Genomic DNA, 18,892 nt, shown 5'->3' with positions numbered 1-18,892 from the left:
GTGCCATGCTAGCAGCTAGGCGAGCATTATAACGTGTGTTACAAAGTGACGCACGTTCGTCACGGAAAGGCTGGACTACAATAGAGCTGTTTGGAGCAGTTTGTGAACAGTGTTTTCTGTTGGAGATGGTGAGTCCCTTTGGGGTGGACTTTGGGCTTTTTCACTTTGTAAACCTATAACGTGCACAAAAAAGATATATAACACAATAAAGGAAAGATAAAAAAGCCAAAAGGCATAATATGAGCACTGTAAGTAAAAGTAGCAATACCAAAGTGTAGAAATCATGCTAGCAGCGCTAATGGGCACAGTGCAAATAGAGCATTAGCTCCATCATGGTAAGCTCACTCACCAGGGCGACCTGGCTTCCGACCAGAGAGCCGTGCTCAAAGCAGGGGCGGAGCCAGATGTTGTAAACACTCGGGGCTCAGCCCAAGCCTAAGGGGGCCTGGGGGCATGCTCATTTTGGGGGCATTTTGTTCGCATTTATGATAGCTATACAATGCACTGACACTTTATAACTCTTGACTGCACTGACTTGTAGGGTGCCCTTCAGCACTGGCACGTTTTATGGGTTTAATGGTATGCATTTATCGGTGGGAGGCACGGGGTAGGGGAGGTGGCGGGGGTTGATTCTACATATAGAGAGCCGAAGAGATGCCCCTTCCGGTGGACCCCCCCCCCCCTCTCTGCCACTGGCTCAAAGTAAACCGGTAAAGTTAACTGTGCCGATCGTGATGCAGGCGTCATCAGCGGGTAACCTCAGTATGAGTAGCTGTGTAATAAGCCGTGTATTAAGCGGGATAATGCAGAGCGAGCCGCTCATTATTGCGAATTGAACCCCTTTAGACGGAGTCCTGCATAACACTGTTGGGGTTCTAATTCACAATAATGAGGGCTCACTCTAAATTATCCCTTACTTATTAGATTGATATTTTGTATTAATAATCAGAATTTGCAAAGTAACTAGTAGCTAATGTTATCAAATAAATGTAGTGGAGTAAAAAGTACAATATTTGCTTCCAAAATGTTGTGAAGTAGAAGTAGCATGTAATAGAAATACTTAAGTACAAATACCTCAAAAGTGTACTTAAGTAGGCCTACTTGAGTAGATGTACATGTCATGTTACATTCCACCACTGACCTCAACCCCCATATACATTCTCTCTTTCACACACACACGCACGCCCGCACACACACACACGCTACATATTTTGGTATTGTGCATATGTCCGCTGATGAAAAGAAATTGCAGAACAGAAATAAGATGTGATTGCAGTAATACAAACTGTCACAGGTACACAGTGATCATAGGGCACTGACTTTCCTGCTCAATACATCATTCTGTCACAATATTTTAATAAGGGGCCGTTCGTTATTTATTTAGGGGGCCACCGGAGGAGTTTTGGGACCTTTAGGCTAAAAAGACTTGACCCTCCCCTCGCCAGTAATACTTTTTCTGAGTCCCTCCAAAATGATTTGAAAAAGTGGCATGACCCTCCACTTATGTGCTAGTTTGCGCTTAGCAAATATATACAGATTCCATTTGATTTTTTTACAGCCATAACATACACAACTTAACCTCTGACCAGACGCTAAGCTTTTATTTTGAAAAGTCGAAGCTCGAGGACGGCACCAGCCGGGAGGGCATAGACTGTGATATATGTATATATATATATATATATATATATATATATATATATATGCTCCCCCTAGAGGTCTGGAGAACTTCCGTTGTGTAATCTGGATGCTGCATTTTTTTGTTGCATTTGTTTTCGGGGTTTGTGTGCTTTCCTTTTTGCAGCGCGTTTATGTATTTGGTTGTGTTGTGTGTATTTGCAACGTGTTTATGTATTTGGTTGTGTTGTGTGTATTTGCAGTGCGTTTGCTGAATCCTGCGCATGTGTTGTCAAATGAATGAAGATGTTTTTCTTAATTTGCTTGTGTTTTGTCTATTTGCGTGTGTTTTCTTAAGTTGCAGGGCGTTTGCCCCTGTCGGCCACCGTACAAAACATATATGTTTATTTTTAAAGCAGATTTTAAATTACATTGTAACAATTTAATAATTCGCCCTTATGAAATCCAATCACGGCACGGCTGTCATAAATTCAACTAAAATGTAACAGTGAACACTCACTGTTGGACCTAACAGTCTGTTGAGATGCCTCTCCAAACGCAGAAATGAAGCGCAGTCACACCATAAAACGTTAAGACACGTTAAGAAAAAAGATCCGTATTTTGCCGTAATCCAATGACATGAAAAAAAAAGTAATCCACAGCGATCAGTAGATCCACAAGAAGGGTCACGGTGTATCCAGCAAGGCCTATATGAGCGTCACATTCACCAGCCAGCTCCAAACAGGTGAACGAGGCCTCTCCACTTCGCCGTTTAAACAAAGTGGAATAAACGTATAAAAGTCCAAATCTACACAAAACCTGCAATCAATTAGTAAGCTGACATCACATTTATATACATGGCATTTAGGAAACCTTTATTGCAAGGTTGGCACGGTAAGATGTCCAGACTAGTGCAACAGTAACTTTTGTTTTTTGCGTCCTGCTGCTCCCATCGTCAGCCAGGTAATATTTTTTTTACTAAAGCAGTATATGAAATCTGATGTATTACCTACCACCCTTTAGTTGTTTTGTGTTATTTAAGATATTTATAAAATATCTGGTCATGCCAGATATAATTATTCCACTCATTTTTTAAACAATGCAATTACCCGTTTCAGCCACCAGGGGGGCAGTGCTGCCAAACTCATGGGTCAGACCCATCTGGTAGCGAAGGAGGGCCGAGACTGAGAGCTACATCCAAAAAAAAAAACATGCACCAAACAAGCCACTTTGAAATTTAGCTGTTTTCATGAATACAAAAGTTGGGTGACCCCCCTCCCCCCCCAGACAAAAAAATGTTGGGTGACCCTCCCCTCAACAAAGAATAAAAAGACATGACCCTCCCCTATTTTCCTCCGGTGGTCCATTCCATAAATACCGAACGGTCCCTAACCCAATTTAGGGAATCTTTTCTCTAAATTAGTTGTTTATGTTCAAAAAACAAATATCATCATGTTGACCTCAAGTGTATCGGCCAGGCTTAGACAATCTGTCTATCTAATCTGTTACTGCCTGTTTTCAGTCTGATTGTTACAGTGTGATGTGACTGTGTTCCTGGATCTCAGCAATTACCTTAATGAGTAGAGTATCATTATACAATAGAAATGACAGACACAATTTCAAAAAGTAAGATCCAACTTCTAATAAACTGGAACTGATCCTTTAAGGTATAGGATTTTTATAAGACACACACACACACACACACACACACACACACACACACACACACACACACACACTCACACATACACACACAGAGAGCACATCCTTTCAAGCTGCATCATGCTGCCTCTGGCTCTATACAACCATGTCTTTCTCTCCTTTTCTCTCTTCTTCTGCCCTCCTTGCACCTCCACCGCTCTGCCTGGCTTCAGTCCAGCTATAGATTGTTAATTATGGTTTGTGCGTGATGCGCCGCCTTGCCTCCAAATACTACAGCAGTGCTCTTTGGCAGACATCAAAGTGTCGGTGTTTCATTCCATGGGGATTAGTGATGCTAGTGTGTGATAATGCCCCTGCCTGCTCGCTGGATTAAACGCCCATGGCTGGACGCAGGTACAGGGAGTCTAATGAACACACACTCACACAGGCATTCATACACAGTACATACCCTTAAACAATGACAAAAGATGCAGAAACATGACACAGGAAAGATACTTACATGTTACAGACGATGTTACAGTAAGAGCATGCAAAAAACTGTAGAAAAATATCCTAATCATAAATCCGTCATGATCAAACTGTGGACTGCACATCCAAGCAAACTGTCGTTCCTTTCATCTGTCTTCTCTCAGAGAAAAAAAAAAGCTGTATGTTGGTCAATATGCCCACAGAGATCCGCAGTACATTGACTGTCCTTCACTCATCTCTCATCTTACACCCTCCTGGCAAATTGGATTTTTAAACGGCTCATTTTTGATCATTCTCCCGTACTCATAATTGACTGTGGTTTTCTCTCTCTCTCCCTTTTTCTCTCTGTCTCACAAGCAAAGTTGATGAAACAAGAATTGGTGAAAAGAAAACATAGAAAAAAAGCAGTCTCTATAGCAACTCTAGCCATGATTTGTACAAAAGACAAATGACAAGTGTTTAAAGGGCCGCGGGGTGTTTTAATGTTCAGTTTGTGTTTTCTCTCGTCGACGGAGAAGGTCTCGGGAGACAGCAGGAAAAACAGCCATGAAAGGAAAATCCCAGAGACAGACGGAGGGAGAGAGAGTGATAGAAACTCGTCCTTGGTGATCAATGCATGTTCTATTGTCTGTTCGGTTTCTTTGTCCACAAGGACCGAGGCAGAGGAGAGGAGAGGAGGCGGGTGATGCATATGAACAGTGTTTAGGCCCCTTATACCAAATGCCTGACCACAACCTCAGCATTAAAGCAACTGCACTGCTGTTAGGATGTAGTATGTCTGTGTGCCATACATGAAGTATACTGTATTTATGAACATATATACATAAAACATAATACTTCAAGTCATCTCATAGCATGGGTCTTCAGTGTTGTAGTCAATACCACCTAAACAAAGAGCAAGTCATTACCAAGACCAGAGAGTACCGAGACCGAGACAAGACCAAGACTTTGTGGGGTTGAGACTGAGACAAGAACAAGACCAAGACCAAGGCAGGGCGAGACCGAGTCAAGACCACGAACAAGGTAGGGGGAGACAGAGTCAATACCACGAACAAGGCAGGGCGAGACCGAGACAAGAACAAGACCAAGACCAAGGCAGTGATCATAGGGCACTGACAACTTTCCATGCATCCTTAAAGCATGCTGTCACAATATTTGAATTAACCCAATTTAGGGAATCCTTATCAAATGTTTTCTTTAAATTAGGTGTTTATGTTCAAAAAACAAATGTTGGTTCATTAACTTTTAAATATTAATATCATGTTGACCTCAAGTGTATCGGCCAGGCTTAGACAATCTGTCTATCTAATCTGTTACTGCCTGTTTTCAGTCTGATTGTTACAGTGTGATGTGACTGTGTTCCTGGATCTCAGCAATTACCTTAATGAGTAGAGTATCATTATACAATAGAAATGACAGACACAATTTCAAAAAGTAAGATCCAACTTCTAATAAACTGGAAATGATCCTTTAAGGTATAGGATTTGTATAGCAGTAGGGGATTTTGAGATGGAACCAAACCAAAAATGATCCTTAAAGTCCCATATTGTAAAAAGTGACATTTATATGTCTTTTTATTTATTATAAAGCCGGTCTAAGTGCTATATAATAGCCAAACTCTTGCCTGAATAAGAAAAAAAGGAATAAAAGAAAGTGCCTTGAGCCCATTAGGCCAAGTTAGAGTTCCTGTGGAAGTGTAACCTGCATCATTTATGTGATTATTTCTGCTCTTCACAGACTTTAAAAAATGTGTCTTGCTTACTGACAACACTGTAATCCTCTCCTCTGTTTGTTGTCAACACATCCCCGTCATTTGTCTGACATGCTTCTGCAGTGTACCGTGTGTCATTCAGGCTCGCTTCCTGCTTTGGTGACATTATAATGTGTGTGTTTGTATACTGTATCAGTGACAGTTTAGAACCGAGACGCTCCAACTCAGAGTACCTTCCTGTATCTGTGTCATGTGGGTTTCTCCACTGCCACGCCTCTTTAGGAAACTAGCGGCAGGTCCTGAGTGCATTGATTCCAATTGGAGAAGTGAATGACAACACAGATTATGAGCGATTCTTTCGCCCCATAGTCACCAAAGTAAATATTGGACCCATTCTTCACAAGCCACATATCTCCCGAACATTCGGACACTGAAATGGTCATTTTCATATAGACAAATAGACCTGTTTCTGTCTCAGGAACAAACTCTCGCGAGATCTGACACACACACATACACACACACACTGATAAGTCAACTAACGTTCGCAAACACCTTAACAAAACTAACTTTGGTAGTGCTAAATGTGTCTTTTAGCTGTGTAAATATCTAATGTTAGCAAAAAAAAAATATTAATAAATAAATAAATACATAAATACAAATATTGTTCACTACACTTTCATACAAGGCCACGCCCATTAGGAAAGTGTGTACCATTTCGTACAATTGGCGCAGCGTGCAAAGTGCTCTTTAGTTATGGAGAATCTTTCACTGTATATACACAGTGTGCGTGTGTGTGTGTGTGTGTGTGTGTGTGTGTGTGTGTGTGTGTGTGTGTGTGTGTGTGTGTGGGTGAAGGTTGAAGAGATACGGCCAGACAGATGGACAGAGACAGAAACATCTCAGCAGAGACAAAGAAATGACCTTTATTTGTGAACTGGTTCGGCAGCACACGGTGGTAACGGGCAGAAAGGCACAGATAAGGATGGCAGCAACAAGAGCAAGAGAGGGATGTTGAGAGAGATTGTGAGAGAGGCAAAGACAGGAAAAACAAAAGAAAAGAAAAAGAATACACCGTAAAATGCTAGAGTCTTAGCAGCCAGACAAATACCTCTCTCCACCTGTAATCACCTCCTGCAGGTCAGCTTCTGCCTCGCCTCAATCCCCCAACTAACTCTAAGCCAAGCCATCAAACGCCATCTCTCCTTCTACCTCCCCTTCCCTCGTTTCTCTTCTTTCTCTTTACACGGACAGAAAAGACCTTGATGCTTTTCCAATAATTGGCAGCAGAGGTTGACTATTTTTTCTCCCCCCCCCCCCTCTTTTTTTCTGTTTATCTTTTCCTCTCTCTCTCTCTTTCTCTCTTTTTTTCTCTTCCTCTTACTTCAGAGATGAATACTTGGCCCGGGATCAAAGGAAGACCCCGACCGGCCACTCTGGCCACCACAAAGGGCCGTTGGGCACTGGCGTGGGGCCAGGTGCTGCACACAGCCAGGGACAGGCCGTGCAGATGGGGCCCCCACTCCTGTGTACGAGAGGTCAGTGGCTAAAGTATCAGAGCGTGTGCTTCCTGTCACATGATCTGGTCGTGTGTGACCGACTCCCTTTTGTTTCACACGCTTGTGTTTCTCTCCGTTGGTTCGTTTACTTCCTGCAACTGCCCTGTCTTTGTTTCTTTCTTCGCCTATCACCAGGGTTGTAATGTAACGGAGTACAAATACTTAGTTACTTAAGTTACTGTACTTAAGTAGAGAAACTTTTACTCTAATACATTTCCTAAATAAAATGTATAGTTTTACTCCGGTACATGTCCTCTAAGCATCTTCGTTACTCTTCACTTGCAAGAAATGTGTATATTTTATTTTTATCTCTTTGTCGATGTCGGACTTTGAATTTGATGTTTAAGAAGGTGTGGGAACCCTGAATATTGTGCTTTACTATAAGGAAGCCACAATGAAGTTCATAATCAAAGTTATTTTTTTACTTTTACGTAAGTACATTTAATATCAGAAAGTTGATCACACCTATATTAAATATCAGATACTTTAAGACTCAAGTACTATTCTAAATGGTGACTATAACTTCTACAAAAGTCATTTTCTGGTACTTTTAAGTATTGCTTTCAAGTACTTTATACAAAACTGCCCGTCGCACACCCTTCTTCTCTGACTTTCCGTGTTCTTCTCTGCTGTTCCAGAGTGCAGATCTGAGAGTGAGAGACTGGCGGCCTGCGTGTGCAGCGGGAACTGAACCAGCTGAGGTAAACATCTTGCCCCCACGGACAGAACCGTGTTTAAATGTTTGAGAAGACCCGACTAGAGTTTAGTCAAACACTTCCCTCCACCCTCAGAAGTCCTTGTTTAAATATATACGTGTTACAGCCAAGTCCGATGTCACTGAGGCCAGTACAAATAAATTGAGGCGGAGGACACAAAAAATGGGATAGATAAAACAAATGAACAAGCCCTCGTAGTCCAAATATATATGCAACACCCAGCTTGCTTCTCAACTCCTTCAACTGACACGTTTGCAGAATTTTCTCTGAGGACAGCCAAGATGTTACTGAGGCAGAAGAGGATTGTGGGACTCTTGCATTGCAGACAAAAAGTAATTAGCTTCAGTAAGATTTGTAACAAGTGCCGTAGTGAGAACCTTTTTTGCTCACTGTGCAGGTACAAAAAAAACATCCTCTTTCTGTCACCTTGCTTAAAAATGTCCAATACAGTTCTAATCTGCATTACAGTTGGGGAAGTTGAAAAGTATTGACAAAAGAGCACACAGTATACACCCATACAGCCTGGTGAGTCTTTGAACCCATATTGTATGGACATACTACACCTACAAACAGTTTGCATTTTGTTGTTTTCTGTAACAAGCTCCTGTATTTTTTTGTTCCGATTTTTCCATTCGTTTATCTACTCTCACTATCCTGACCTACTTGCAGAAAAGTGCAGCAGTGAAATATTTGACCAAAAGTAAGTGAGTTGATTTAAGTAAAAAATTACATGGCACAATCGTTGACTTAAAAAGGGTTTTTGGTAGTGTCTGATTCAAATGTCTGGAACCAGCAAAAAGCATGCAGGACGTAAGGAGCAGACGTCAATTTTTGGCTGAGAAAAAAACACAACAGCAGTATTTTTCCACACTCTGCATGCTGTCATGCATGAATCCCCAGCTTCAGCCATATGTTTAAGATTAGATGTACTTTTTTGTTAGACGAGAACACAGTCAACAAAGCTCTGCTGCTTCCCCGCTGGTCATGAATCAACTGGGCTCTGTCCACGCCCTCTCCTTGTGCTCTTAATTCTATTAAACACATGATAACAGCCGTTACATGAGGGAAGAACAACACAACATTGACAGTATAAATGATAGTATGAATCATATTCTTCTTCATGTTAACTGCCACACAGTATGTATGTTCATTTCTGGATGACGTATGTGTTTAATCTGTGGATAACCTGAAAAGAAGAGCATAAAGTCAAAATTGATTTTTCCAACAAGTCCTCCAAACCTTACGATGATATAAGTTATTTATTTCTACCCTCTAATACAACCATTTCAGGAGCGTTTCATAAATTAGCGCCCCTAGCGGTGGCAGGAAATACGACCCACAGGAGTGTTTTGGCATCCTCATATCCAGGGTGTGATTTGTGAAAATAAGCAGAGGGGGGAGGATTTGTTTTATAATTCACAACAAAACAAAACATGCAATAATTAAATCCCTCTTGCAATGCCATGGATATAGTGGCACTCTGGCCATGCCAAAACACTTTTTTATGAACTTCAATATCCAATTCAATCTGAGATGAAATGGCACAATGTGGTGTCAATATAAAACAAAGCCTGGGAGCGGAATCAACAAAATACTTTCACCCAGGAAATGCTCATTTGTTACTTGGAGAGTTCAGCCACCATCTTTTTCCTAAACTTAACTAGTCGTTTTGGTGTCTAAACTTAACTGTCATCGCTGCATGACGCTCACTTTTTCTGGCTAAACTCCACTACCACGGCCCCTGAAAGGACTGCCATCTGGCGGTGCCTGTAGCCGGCTCACAGTCACCTATTGGTGGCTGAACAACTGCCGCTGGTAGCCGGCGTCCCGGAGCTCTGTAGCGGCCAAATACAACCAGTACCTGCCGCTTGGATCGTATCGTTCTATTGCACTATAGACTGTTCACGTTACAGCACTTTAGTTAATTTAAAATACTTTTATTTTAAGTAGCATTGATCACTTTGGGGGGGGGGGAATACATTTTGTCCCCACCGGGGATAAAAATTATTTAGCAGAGGCAGGGATATGTAGACCAGAAAGGAGGGAAATCCCAAGCATCCCCCTTCCAGGGAATTGCACCCTGCTCATATCTAAACCAGAGAGCATAACATAATTGTGAAACTTTCGCAGTTTGGTTATGTTTAAGTAACACAACTACTTAGTTAAGTTTAGAAAAACATTGTGGTTTGGGTTCAAATCAGACTTCCTGTTACGCATGTGACGCTGAACGTTACGCTCCGTTTGTAAAGTAATGTTTAAAAGAAAACTCGCTGCGGGGACTTGAACCCTGGGCTCATGGGTGAAAGTCCTGTGTTTGTTTGACCCATCCACCATCCCAACCTACCTCCTTCTGTGCTCTTTAACTTCATCAACTTACTTCCTGCTTCCTGCTCAGTCATAATTCCTACCACTAGAGGGTGCCACCACTATCAACGTAAATATGAGACATAATTGCTGCTTGACCAAACGACCTATGGGAGCATTTATCAGGGGAGGACAGTCTGGAATGTTAATATATGTTATGCAAATGTCTAAATCTCCCTCTCTCTTTTTGACATTAACCTTTTGCTCTATGGTGAAGCAGCTAGCTGCCAACTGCATTGTGAATTTAATCTGGTATGAAGCCTCTGTCAATCACAATTACAAATGATTAAAGTGATACTGAGTCACCCAAACGTTAAAGCTGCATTCGTTGATTTTCTGATCACTAGGGGGCAGCAGATCAAGCGGTTAACACATATTATCATATTACCTTGTAAAGTTGATGGCTAACATGTTAGCAAACAAATGCCCATTTATACATCCAAAAGCCACAGAGCAATATTAGCATTCATTTGAAGCTGTGATCTGTCAACATGAGTAGAGTTAAATATTATTACGAATTATTTTGAGACTTGTTATTCCACTGTCAAAACTTATCACTATTAGAATCCATTTTAAAGGAGCAACCTACAAACATACGTATTACTGCCACCTCTCAAGCTGACAAGGGGTGAGTGGTCTTATTATTGTAACTGAACCCTTATATAATCTAATGGTTACTAGGTGACATAACTGCAACAAATACATTAAGGCTACATCCACACTACTACATTTTGGTTTAAAAACAAATATCTTTTGCTACGTTTGCACCTCGCGTCCACACTGCTCCATCGTTTCAGAGACATTTGGAAACACTGCTGCCCCCGTTTTGATTTGAAAATGGCGGGGTTGCTTTGTAGTCTGGACGGGCACAAACAGAGACCTTTGAAATCGGTTAGGCAGGCTTGCATACCTATCAATAACTTACCTATCGCCAATGTTGTTCTTTCTCCAAAGTAAACGTATTCATCCATGGTTTTTAACCGCTGAGTAACGTCAGACAATCTGCTTCCTCTTTACACCGACACGCGCATGCCCAGTGTCCAATGCAAATGGTCATGTGATATGTGTTGTCAGACGTGTTAATACTGAGATTCATTTTACTACAGAGCTAAAACCTTTTTTGTGGACGGTGATCGTTTTGTCTCAAAACGCTGCTTGAAAATCAAAACATAATAGTGTATATGTGACCTTAGTCTCGCTTTGCCAGACCTTCCTCCACAGCGCTGCGGAGGAGGGTCTGGCTAGTCTACACAGCATTCCGGGATGGGAGAAAAGCGTGCTCTGGTTTATTGGCATTTCGTTAAACCAATCACAATCGTCGCTAACCACTTGACAGATCCACGGTGCCGCTGCAAAATAGCCTCTGGAAGGAACTTGTTTTGGTGGAACATGTGTACGTTCAAAGGTTGTTTTAGTCGTGCAACAGAAAACTCAGATTGGACAGATGGTCTAGCTAGCTGTCTGGATTTACCCTGCAGAGATCTGAGGAGCAGTTATCCATAGTCCTCATAAATCCACTGGAGTTTAAAATATCAACACAAAGAAAGCGGAAGGTAACGAGACATCCGGCCGAAAACAGGGACATCCCGCGGAATTTCCAGCGGCACCGGAGCAATCCCGGAAGTGGAACGTCGTCGATATAGACTGAAAAGACCAAGAAACAATACACTACCAGTGATATCAGCAATAGGAGATGAGTGAGAATTTGGAAAGATGCCATGTTCCTGACTCTTTATCTGGCTCAAATTAAAAACAATAATTTGATAATCGTTTGATTTGGAGTTGCTTTTTAAAAGACTTAATGAAAGTATCACTGTGTGTCACTGTGTGTGAAAAGCATAGCGTGCTGTGAGTAGGTCCACTGTATGTAGTTCAGGTAACGCTAACCACCTGCTGTTGCCGTGTAGAGGTTAATAAAGCCAACTAAATAAAACAACATGACAGTCTTAATGTGACCATTATGGAAAAAAGCAGTTAGTTCCAACTCAGATAATGGCCTACTTAACATAGAAAGCCAACTAATTAAAAGAGCAGAACACAAATGATAATGCTGTTACCTAAATAGGGTCAACTGGTTGGTTGTTTAGCTTCAGTAGTAACTTCTTGGCTGTTAGAAAATTATGAGCAAAGAAGTCTGATGTTGTTTTTCTGTAATAATGGGCATTATTTTCACTTTTATGTGTTCCTCCTACAGAGAAAATAGGCCTGATCTCTCCCTTTGTGGTTGCTCCAACTGCTCACTTCCACCACCCACACAGCACATTTTCCCAGGCAACAATGTTCCTCCAAAGTTTACACACAATAAATAACGATATGCCCAAAGCAGTTAGCAGTGGCCCCGCACTCCGTTTCCTGGCTGGAGTTGAAATGAAATGGTAATTTTGACTTGAGGAGGATTTCAAAGGGATGGCCTCTACTTTTCATCTTGGTGCATACCACGAGCTCGCCGACACATTCACGCTGGGATTTGAGAAAGAAAAAAAAGAAAAAAATAGGAGAGGAGAGGAAAAAAAAGAAGAAGAATTTTAAGTTTTTCTATGAACTTCCTTCTTTTCTTTTTTCTGCCATCTCCCCACAGAAACAAAGATGTAACGTTGCTGAGATCTCTCCCCCAGATGGACAGCATTTATATAAACAACAATCCCCGTCTCAGGGAGCGTATGATTGATGTGTCATTGTCTAAAGATTGTTTCCAGGCATTTGAATAGATAATTCAGAGTATTTGATGTAGACATTTTTCTTCAAAGGTCAGTTGTGGGGGAAGAGCAGGGGTGTCCTCTATCTCCCTTGCTATTTTTGCATCGAAGCCTTCAACTAGCCCCGACTGCTTTTCACAGGGGAGATTGACTGACAGTTGAATCGTCCTTCTGCTAAAAGATTACAAGGTGGTTTCCAAATCCCCATCTGAGATCTGCTCGCTACCTCTGTTATGCAAAATACTTTCGTCTCAAACAAAAGACCATAACACTGTGTGGATGTGTCCTGTGCTTATTTGTTTTCTAGGTCGGCCTACAGTCTTTCAGTGCGATCGGAGCGAAACCAAAGATGCAGCGGAAGGAAGGATTGGCCAGGAACCCTATTATCTCAGCAACAAGGAATGAGAAATGGAATTAAAAAACACCCAAAACAAGGTCCGTCGCACACCGGCCGCACTGGCTCCTATCGTCCGATGTATATAACATCCTTAAGCCGCACGAAACCCACACTAAAAATCAAAACAGCCTCGCACTTTGCACGGTATCTTATTTCCTACATCACAGCGTTGCTCACGCTGACCCAGCAGCCACAGCGACATCGAGGGTACACTTTCCCTGAGTCGGCTGATCACATTCCATTTTCAGTCAGCCATGAGGGAAACATCCGGGTGACAAAAGCAGGGTGTGAAAAAAAAGAAAACCCACAGTGGTGTCTTCATTATCTCTTAGCTCGGCGGCCCGTGGACGAGGCCAGGGTTAACTGCTGTTGATTAGACGTCAGTACGCATGGCTGAGTGAGCTTACAGATCTCACTGAGGGGACCACAGAGGGAGAAGAGGAAAAGATGAGGTCGCTCACAGACAATGATGTGAAATCAGTGTCAAGTGTTCCTCCTCGGTGGGTTTAGCTGGTTGGGAAGCAGATAAGGAATGTAGATGAGGCTGGATGTGTTTTATCTGCCTCTGTGTGGAATTTCTGTAGCCCAGTAGGCTAGTTGTTTCAGTGCCCAAATTAGGAGTTGTGCGCCAAATGAGGTTGAATACGGTTCATGCCATGAAGAAAAAAAGGCAACCATGGTGATAAAATAGTCTACTCAAACATGATGGCTTATTTCTCTTATCTGATGTATCTCTGTTAATAATTCATTCCCATATCAATGATTTTTCAGGGATGTTGGTGTGCAGTGTCTTTGGTCCAGGCTGAAATAACTCACTAACTATTAAATGGATTGCCATGAACATTTGCACAGGTCTTCATGGTGCGCAGAGGATGAATGCTATTGAGTTTGTTGATCTTTTCCTCTTGCGCCACCACCATGTCAAGGTTTTCACTTAACCTGTGAAATATTTCAACATCTAGTAAATGTAATAATAATAATAATAATAATAATAATAATAATAAAGTACTTACTTTTTAGTAACACTTGATTAAATATCTACCTAACTAATGCCATTCCCAACAGATTTAGCTGCACTTTGTTTTTAGTGTTTATTTGCAAATGTTTGCATGCTAACATGCAAAACTAAGATGATGAACACGCTGAACATTATAACTGCTTAACATCAGTATGCTAGCATTGTGTGGCTTTATCCATAAACTGAATGGACGTGGAAAAAAATGGACGTATCAGAACGTCACCCATCGGTTTGTGGACTGCCGTTTTGAAGCCTCGAGTTTGGCAATTTGGATGTCACCATCTTGGTTTTTTGAAACCGTACATGACGATCTTCGATGAGAGGGCAGAGCTGGGGAGGATGACGCAGCCAAGCCAGTGTTGTTTATGGTTGCAATGGTGCTGCGCTAAGTTAAACGCTAAAGGGGGACAATTGCTGATTTTCAACCCTTCTAAAGCTGGTCATTCAGTGGAGATTTACTGGTGGGTAAAAGCAGACCTCCAGGTACTGGCGCCATTCATCTGCATGTAGGCTACGGCAGTACAGAAAATCTGCAAACTTTCCCTTAAGTTACCAGCTAACTAGCTAGCTTGGTTGGCAGAACACTAAACAAGACATTTTCAGGCGAACAAAATGTTCCATAAACATGGACAACACCCAAAAACAAGTTCACGACTATTTTATTGTACACAGTTCCATGGTTAGCATTGCTAAGCCTCTGTCCTGATCGGCAAGTCGGCGTTTAGCCACGCCCTAAAGCACCCCCTGCTTTTGTCATTTTTAAAATAAATGGGACCATAATTTACAAAATGAACGTAATTCTGTATTGATCAAGACTTTAAACTTGAGACCATAAACTCATTATGAAAATCTTTATTGAGGTAATAAATCAAGGCAGAAGTAAGGTAATTTTTTCCTTTTTCAGTTCCTTTTCCAACCATGTGGAGTCGCCCCCTGCTGGAAATTACATAGAATGCAGGTTGAAGACATAAAAACTTAAATATATGCAGTATACATATAAACCATAATATCTTAATCATCATAATCAATTATCTTAAATCCACCGATGCATTGATGTCAGAAATCCACATTGACTTACACACTCAAAACTTCCTTTGACTGTGAAATGTAAACCCCCATCACCGAGAGCTATAGACTGATGCTTGTATATCGCCAAAAGGATTTCTGTCTCCGTTTGTGTAATAGATAAACAAGTCCCTTGGTCAAACCTGGGTTAGATATATATATATATATATATATTGGTTCGTTGCTTTTGTAACCAAAATAATAACGACAATAGAGGTGGTTCAGAGGGAGGCAGGAATGACAGGCAGACAAGGGAGGCCAGGACGTTGTAACCTTCACACCCCTCACAGAGTGAGAGCTCGCTTTGTTTAAATTTCCCAGATCAAAGGGTGCAATGCAAATTCCTGCAGCTTCCACAATGCCATTTGATGTTTCAGGGAGCCAAATTATTGTGGTGATTACAGTAGCTGTACACAACCGGTGGAGCGGGCCAAACAAGGGCCCTTGTTGTGACTCTCAATTAGTGGTGTGACATCTCAGCAGCCACCGTCTGAGAGGCATCCCACAATAAGAGAGGCTGTTTGGGCTGATAAAGTGATTTGGCCTGGTGGGCCCTTTCATGTGCAACGACAGTGGGGTATTTGAGGCTTCTGGGTATTCTCTCTGCACATCCTCACACATCCCCTTTATTGTGACAATAGTACCACTGTGTTCAGCGAATCAAAGAGGCTATAGGCTGACTGCACTGTGAACAACTTCAGCTCAGTGGATTGTCACATAGAAGTGTTACCATGCCTTGGATGCTTCTATAGGTGAAATTAACAAGTATATACTGTACTAAAACTGCAGACCTGTATGGGGGCTTTGGTATTTTTCAACCTGTAGCCTATTTTGCCCATGCATTTGTGTCTAAGTGACTAATGTGAACAAAAAAGTCTTTGAAATTGGTCCAATATTGATCAAAGTTTTGACGTATCGAGCCGCAAACTGGGCTACAATGTAAACCAGTTGGGGAATAGCGGCCGTTAATGTGCATCCACTAAAATGCTTGTTTTTGCCTCTAACTGTCAAGAGTGTTGTTATAAGTGTCTGATGGGAAGACGGAGAAGTTTCCTTTTGCTTTTACTGATGCCAGGTCAACACAGTAACTTTAGCTAATAGCATTAGCTTACTACTCCACTCTTGGAACAGCATTATTCTTTTGGAAATTGTGCTTTGGTATAGGATTTCTTCTCCTCTTTGGCTGGCAGTAGTCATCCCCACTAAAAATGTTCACTGCAGACCTGATGGTCTAAAAGGCGCAGTGTATGGACCAGAGTGTTAGGATCCAACCTGATCTCACAGAATTCCGTGAAATGAACACGGCCCCTTAACTCAAAATCGGTGACAGTTTCACGGAATCGCCGAAAATTCCGTGACGGAATGAACGTGAACGTGGTCTACGCACAGATTCCCTGATCACAGCACGTTTCTTTCTGCCAGTTGGGCTGCGGCAGAGAAGCTGTATAGCTTTGCTATTATTGGTATTTTTAGCCCAATAACTGCTGTTTTAATCAACATTTATTCACCAGATCTTATCATGGTTTATTTGTATTTCTTTTAATGTTATTATTTCGATCTATTTTGGCCAGGGAAGCTAGATTGCTTTTTGTTTATTTATATTTTTAAAACTATAACCCTACATCTAGCAACATATATTTAGACATTATCATAGTATACATTTCTTTATTTTAATAATATTATTTCGGTCTTATTACCTGTGAAATATTACAGTATGCTGTAATACAGAACATTACGATATGATCCGAGCTACTGACACGCATTCAAAGCCGATATCCCACAATGCAATGCGGGCATTCATTCACAGAATCAGACAATCTGAAATGGAATGGAGCCAGCAGCCACAGCAGACAGCAGAAACACAGGAGTCGAACATGTCCCCCCCACCCTCCCCGGAAGAACTACAAGTGCTCAAGCTTTGTAACAGGTTCTGGGGCCCCTCTATAGTGGGAGTTGTAGTTTTTATAATTAGAAGTTGGTAGTGTAGAATTTTGGATACACCCTGGGGTTTTTTGGGATGGGGAACACACTGGTGTCATCAGATTTTAAAAATATAATCGTTGAATAGGTGAAAATAGCTTATTACCATATTTGACAGTGCTTACAGTGGGTAAACTTTGGTGACCATATCTACATGACAGCTGAGGTCCAGAGCTTTCTATAACAGCTGGTCCTATGTGTGTAGCACCTTCTGTTGCTAAATGACAAGCCTTCAAAGATGGACTGGGTTCAAGGTTCAGAGGTCAATATTTCAAAGCAGGAGTAATGTATCCTCTTCAGACTGACATATGTTACTGTCCAGGTTGAGAAGTTTCCAACGATGTCTTTCCTATAGCCCTATGACAACATTTTAATTTTTACTACATCATGGAGACCATATAATCTCCATGATATATATAATTACAATAAAAAACATAAAGTGATATGCAGCCAGACTGAAGCACATTATCAGCCACAATCTATTGCTCATCTTTCACAAACAGTGACAAGACCTACACACAACCATATGCATTATATCATGAAGCTATTCCACAACCAGCCGTAAGCAACATTATTTAAAGTTTTAATTGAGGTAGGTTCAAATAAGGCCTATAGTTTAGAAATATTTAGTTTACATTGGGGTGCCAGCAGAGGATAAGAGCTACTTGGCATGGAGAATAAAGATCAGACCGTATTCTCTGTGCTTGCCTGGAGAGACTGGTTTCTATTCCTCTCCACAACCTTCATGACAGTCATCTGACAACCAAACTTTAAATGAGATGTTTTTAGATATTGTCATGCTTTCTGACATATGAATATGCTCTGTAATGCAGCCTTGTATAACATAAACCCTCTGATTCACCGTGAGTGTCTGCTCTAAATGATAACACACACTTTGAACACGGGCCTTCCAGCCGAAGGTGTTACCCACATGAACACCAAGGTGCCTGTAGGATTTGAGCCGATTATTGCTTCACCATTTATGACCTCTGATACCCTCTGACCCATGTCACAACGTCACAACCAACTGCTCAGTTTGTGAAAAAAATGCCAAAACACATGTTGTATATGTACACAAACAAAGCTACATCTCTGTAAACAAAAAACCTCAGCAACAATCTTCTTATCCTTTTCATTTCCTGAAATGCTTCCTAAAACTCGTCCCTTCTTAATTTTGAAGGCTATATGACTACAAGCTGTAACCACGGTGATTGATATGAGGATCATCTTCTGAATATAATAATTAATATGTTAGGCCTACCATAAATTGATATTTCAAAAAGTCAGTTATTTGCTCATTTTGTGTTTCTCTGTTCTGTGCACCATCAAATATTACCAGGTTCATATTGTGGAATCTGTTCTGTATGTCTGAATGATAAATGGTGCTAATAAAAAATTGAACAAAAAAAAAGTCATTTATTTAAAACAACTAAAAATGCAGTGTGATGTTAAATCAAAGTAAGTCCCACACATACCCATTTTCCCTTTAGTCTTTGTTATTAACATTCATCAACCACAAAATTAGAAAAATGCATTTTTAAATAACGATGCAAGGAAAATAGAATAAAAAATGCTTCTCTTTGTAAGTAGGTTATTTTTACTACTTAAGTCAAACATAAGCATAAAACGCTTTTTTCATTATTGG

General features: G+C 41.1%; 1 protein-coding gene across 1 annotated transcript; it reads left to right on the top strand.

Annotated features, from left to right (window-relative positions):
- Positions 1–6,378: 6,378 nt before the first annotated feature.
- On the top strand, positions 6,379–18,687 carry LOC144527774 (uncharacterized). Its single transcript, XM_078266017.1, has 4 exons — positions 6,379–6,592; positions 6,842–6,990; positions 7,650–7,712; positions 13,095–18,687. The coding sequence occupies exons 2-4, from the start codon at positions 6,844–6,846 to the stop codon at positions 13,203–13,205; spliced, it is 321 nt and encodes a 106-aa protein (XP_078122143.1). The 5' UTR covers positions 6,379–6,592; positions 6,842–6,843; the 3' UTR covers positions 13,206–18,687.
- The last annotated feature ends 205 nt before the right edge of the window (positions 18,688–18,892 follow it).

This window comes from Sander vitreus, chromosome 2, assembly GCF_031162955.1.
Source record: "Sander vitreus isolate 19-12246 chromosome 2, sanVit1, whole genome shotgun sequence".
Classification (NCBI taxonomy): domain Eukaryota; kingdom Metazoa; phylum Chordata; class Actinopteri; order Perciformes; family Percidae; genus Sander; species Sander vitreus.
The sequence above is the reverse complement of the archived record's forward strand: the minus strand, read 5'-3'. Positions and strand labels throughout refer to the sequence as shown.

What these genes read in the sequence shown, in the direction of transcription:
- LOC144527774 (XM_078266017.1), top strand. Translation starts at nt 6,844, where the DNA reads ATGAATACTTGGCCCGGGATCAAAGGAAGACCCCGACCGGCCACTCTG. An exon ending in CCCACTCCTGTGTACGAGAG is followed by an intron (nt 6,991 to 7,649) that starts GTCAGTGGCTAA and finishes CTGCTGTTCCAG; the next exon opens with AGTGCAGATCTGAGAGTGAG. An exon ending in CGGGAACTGAACCAGCTGAG is followed by an intron (nt 7,713 to 13,094) that starts GTAAACATCTTG and finishes TTTGTTTTCTAG; the next exon opens with GTCGGCCTACAGTCTTTCAG.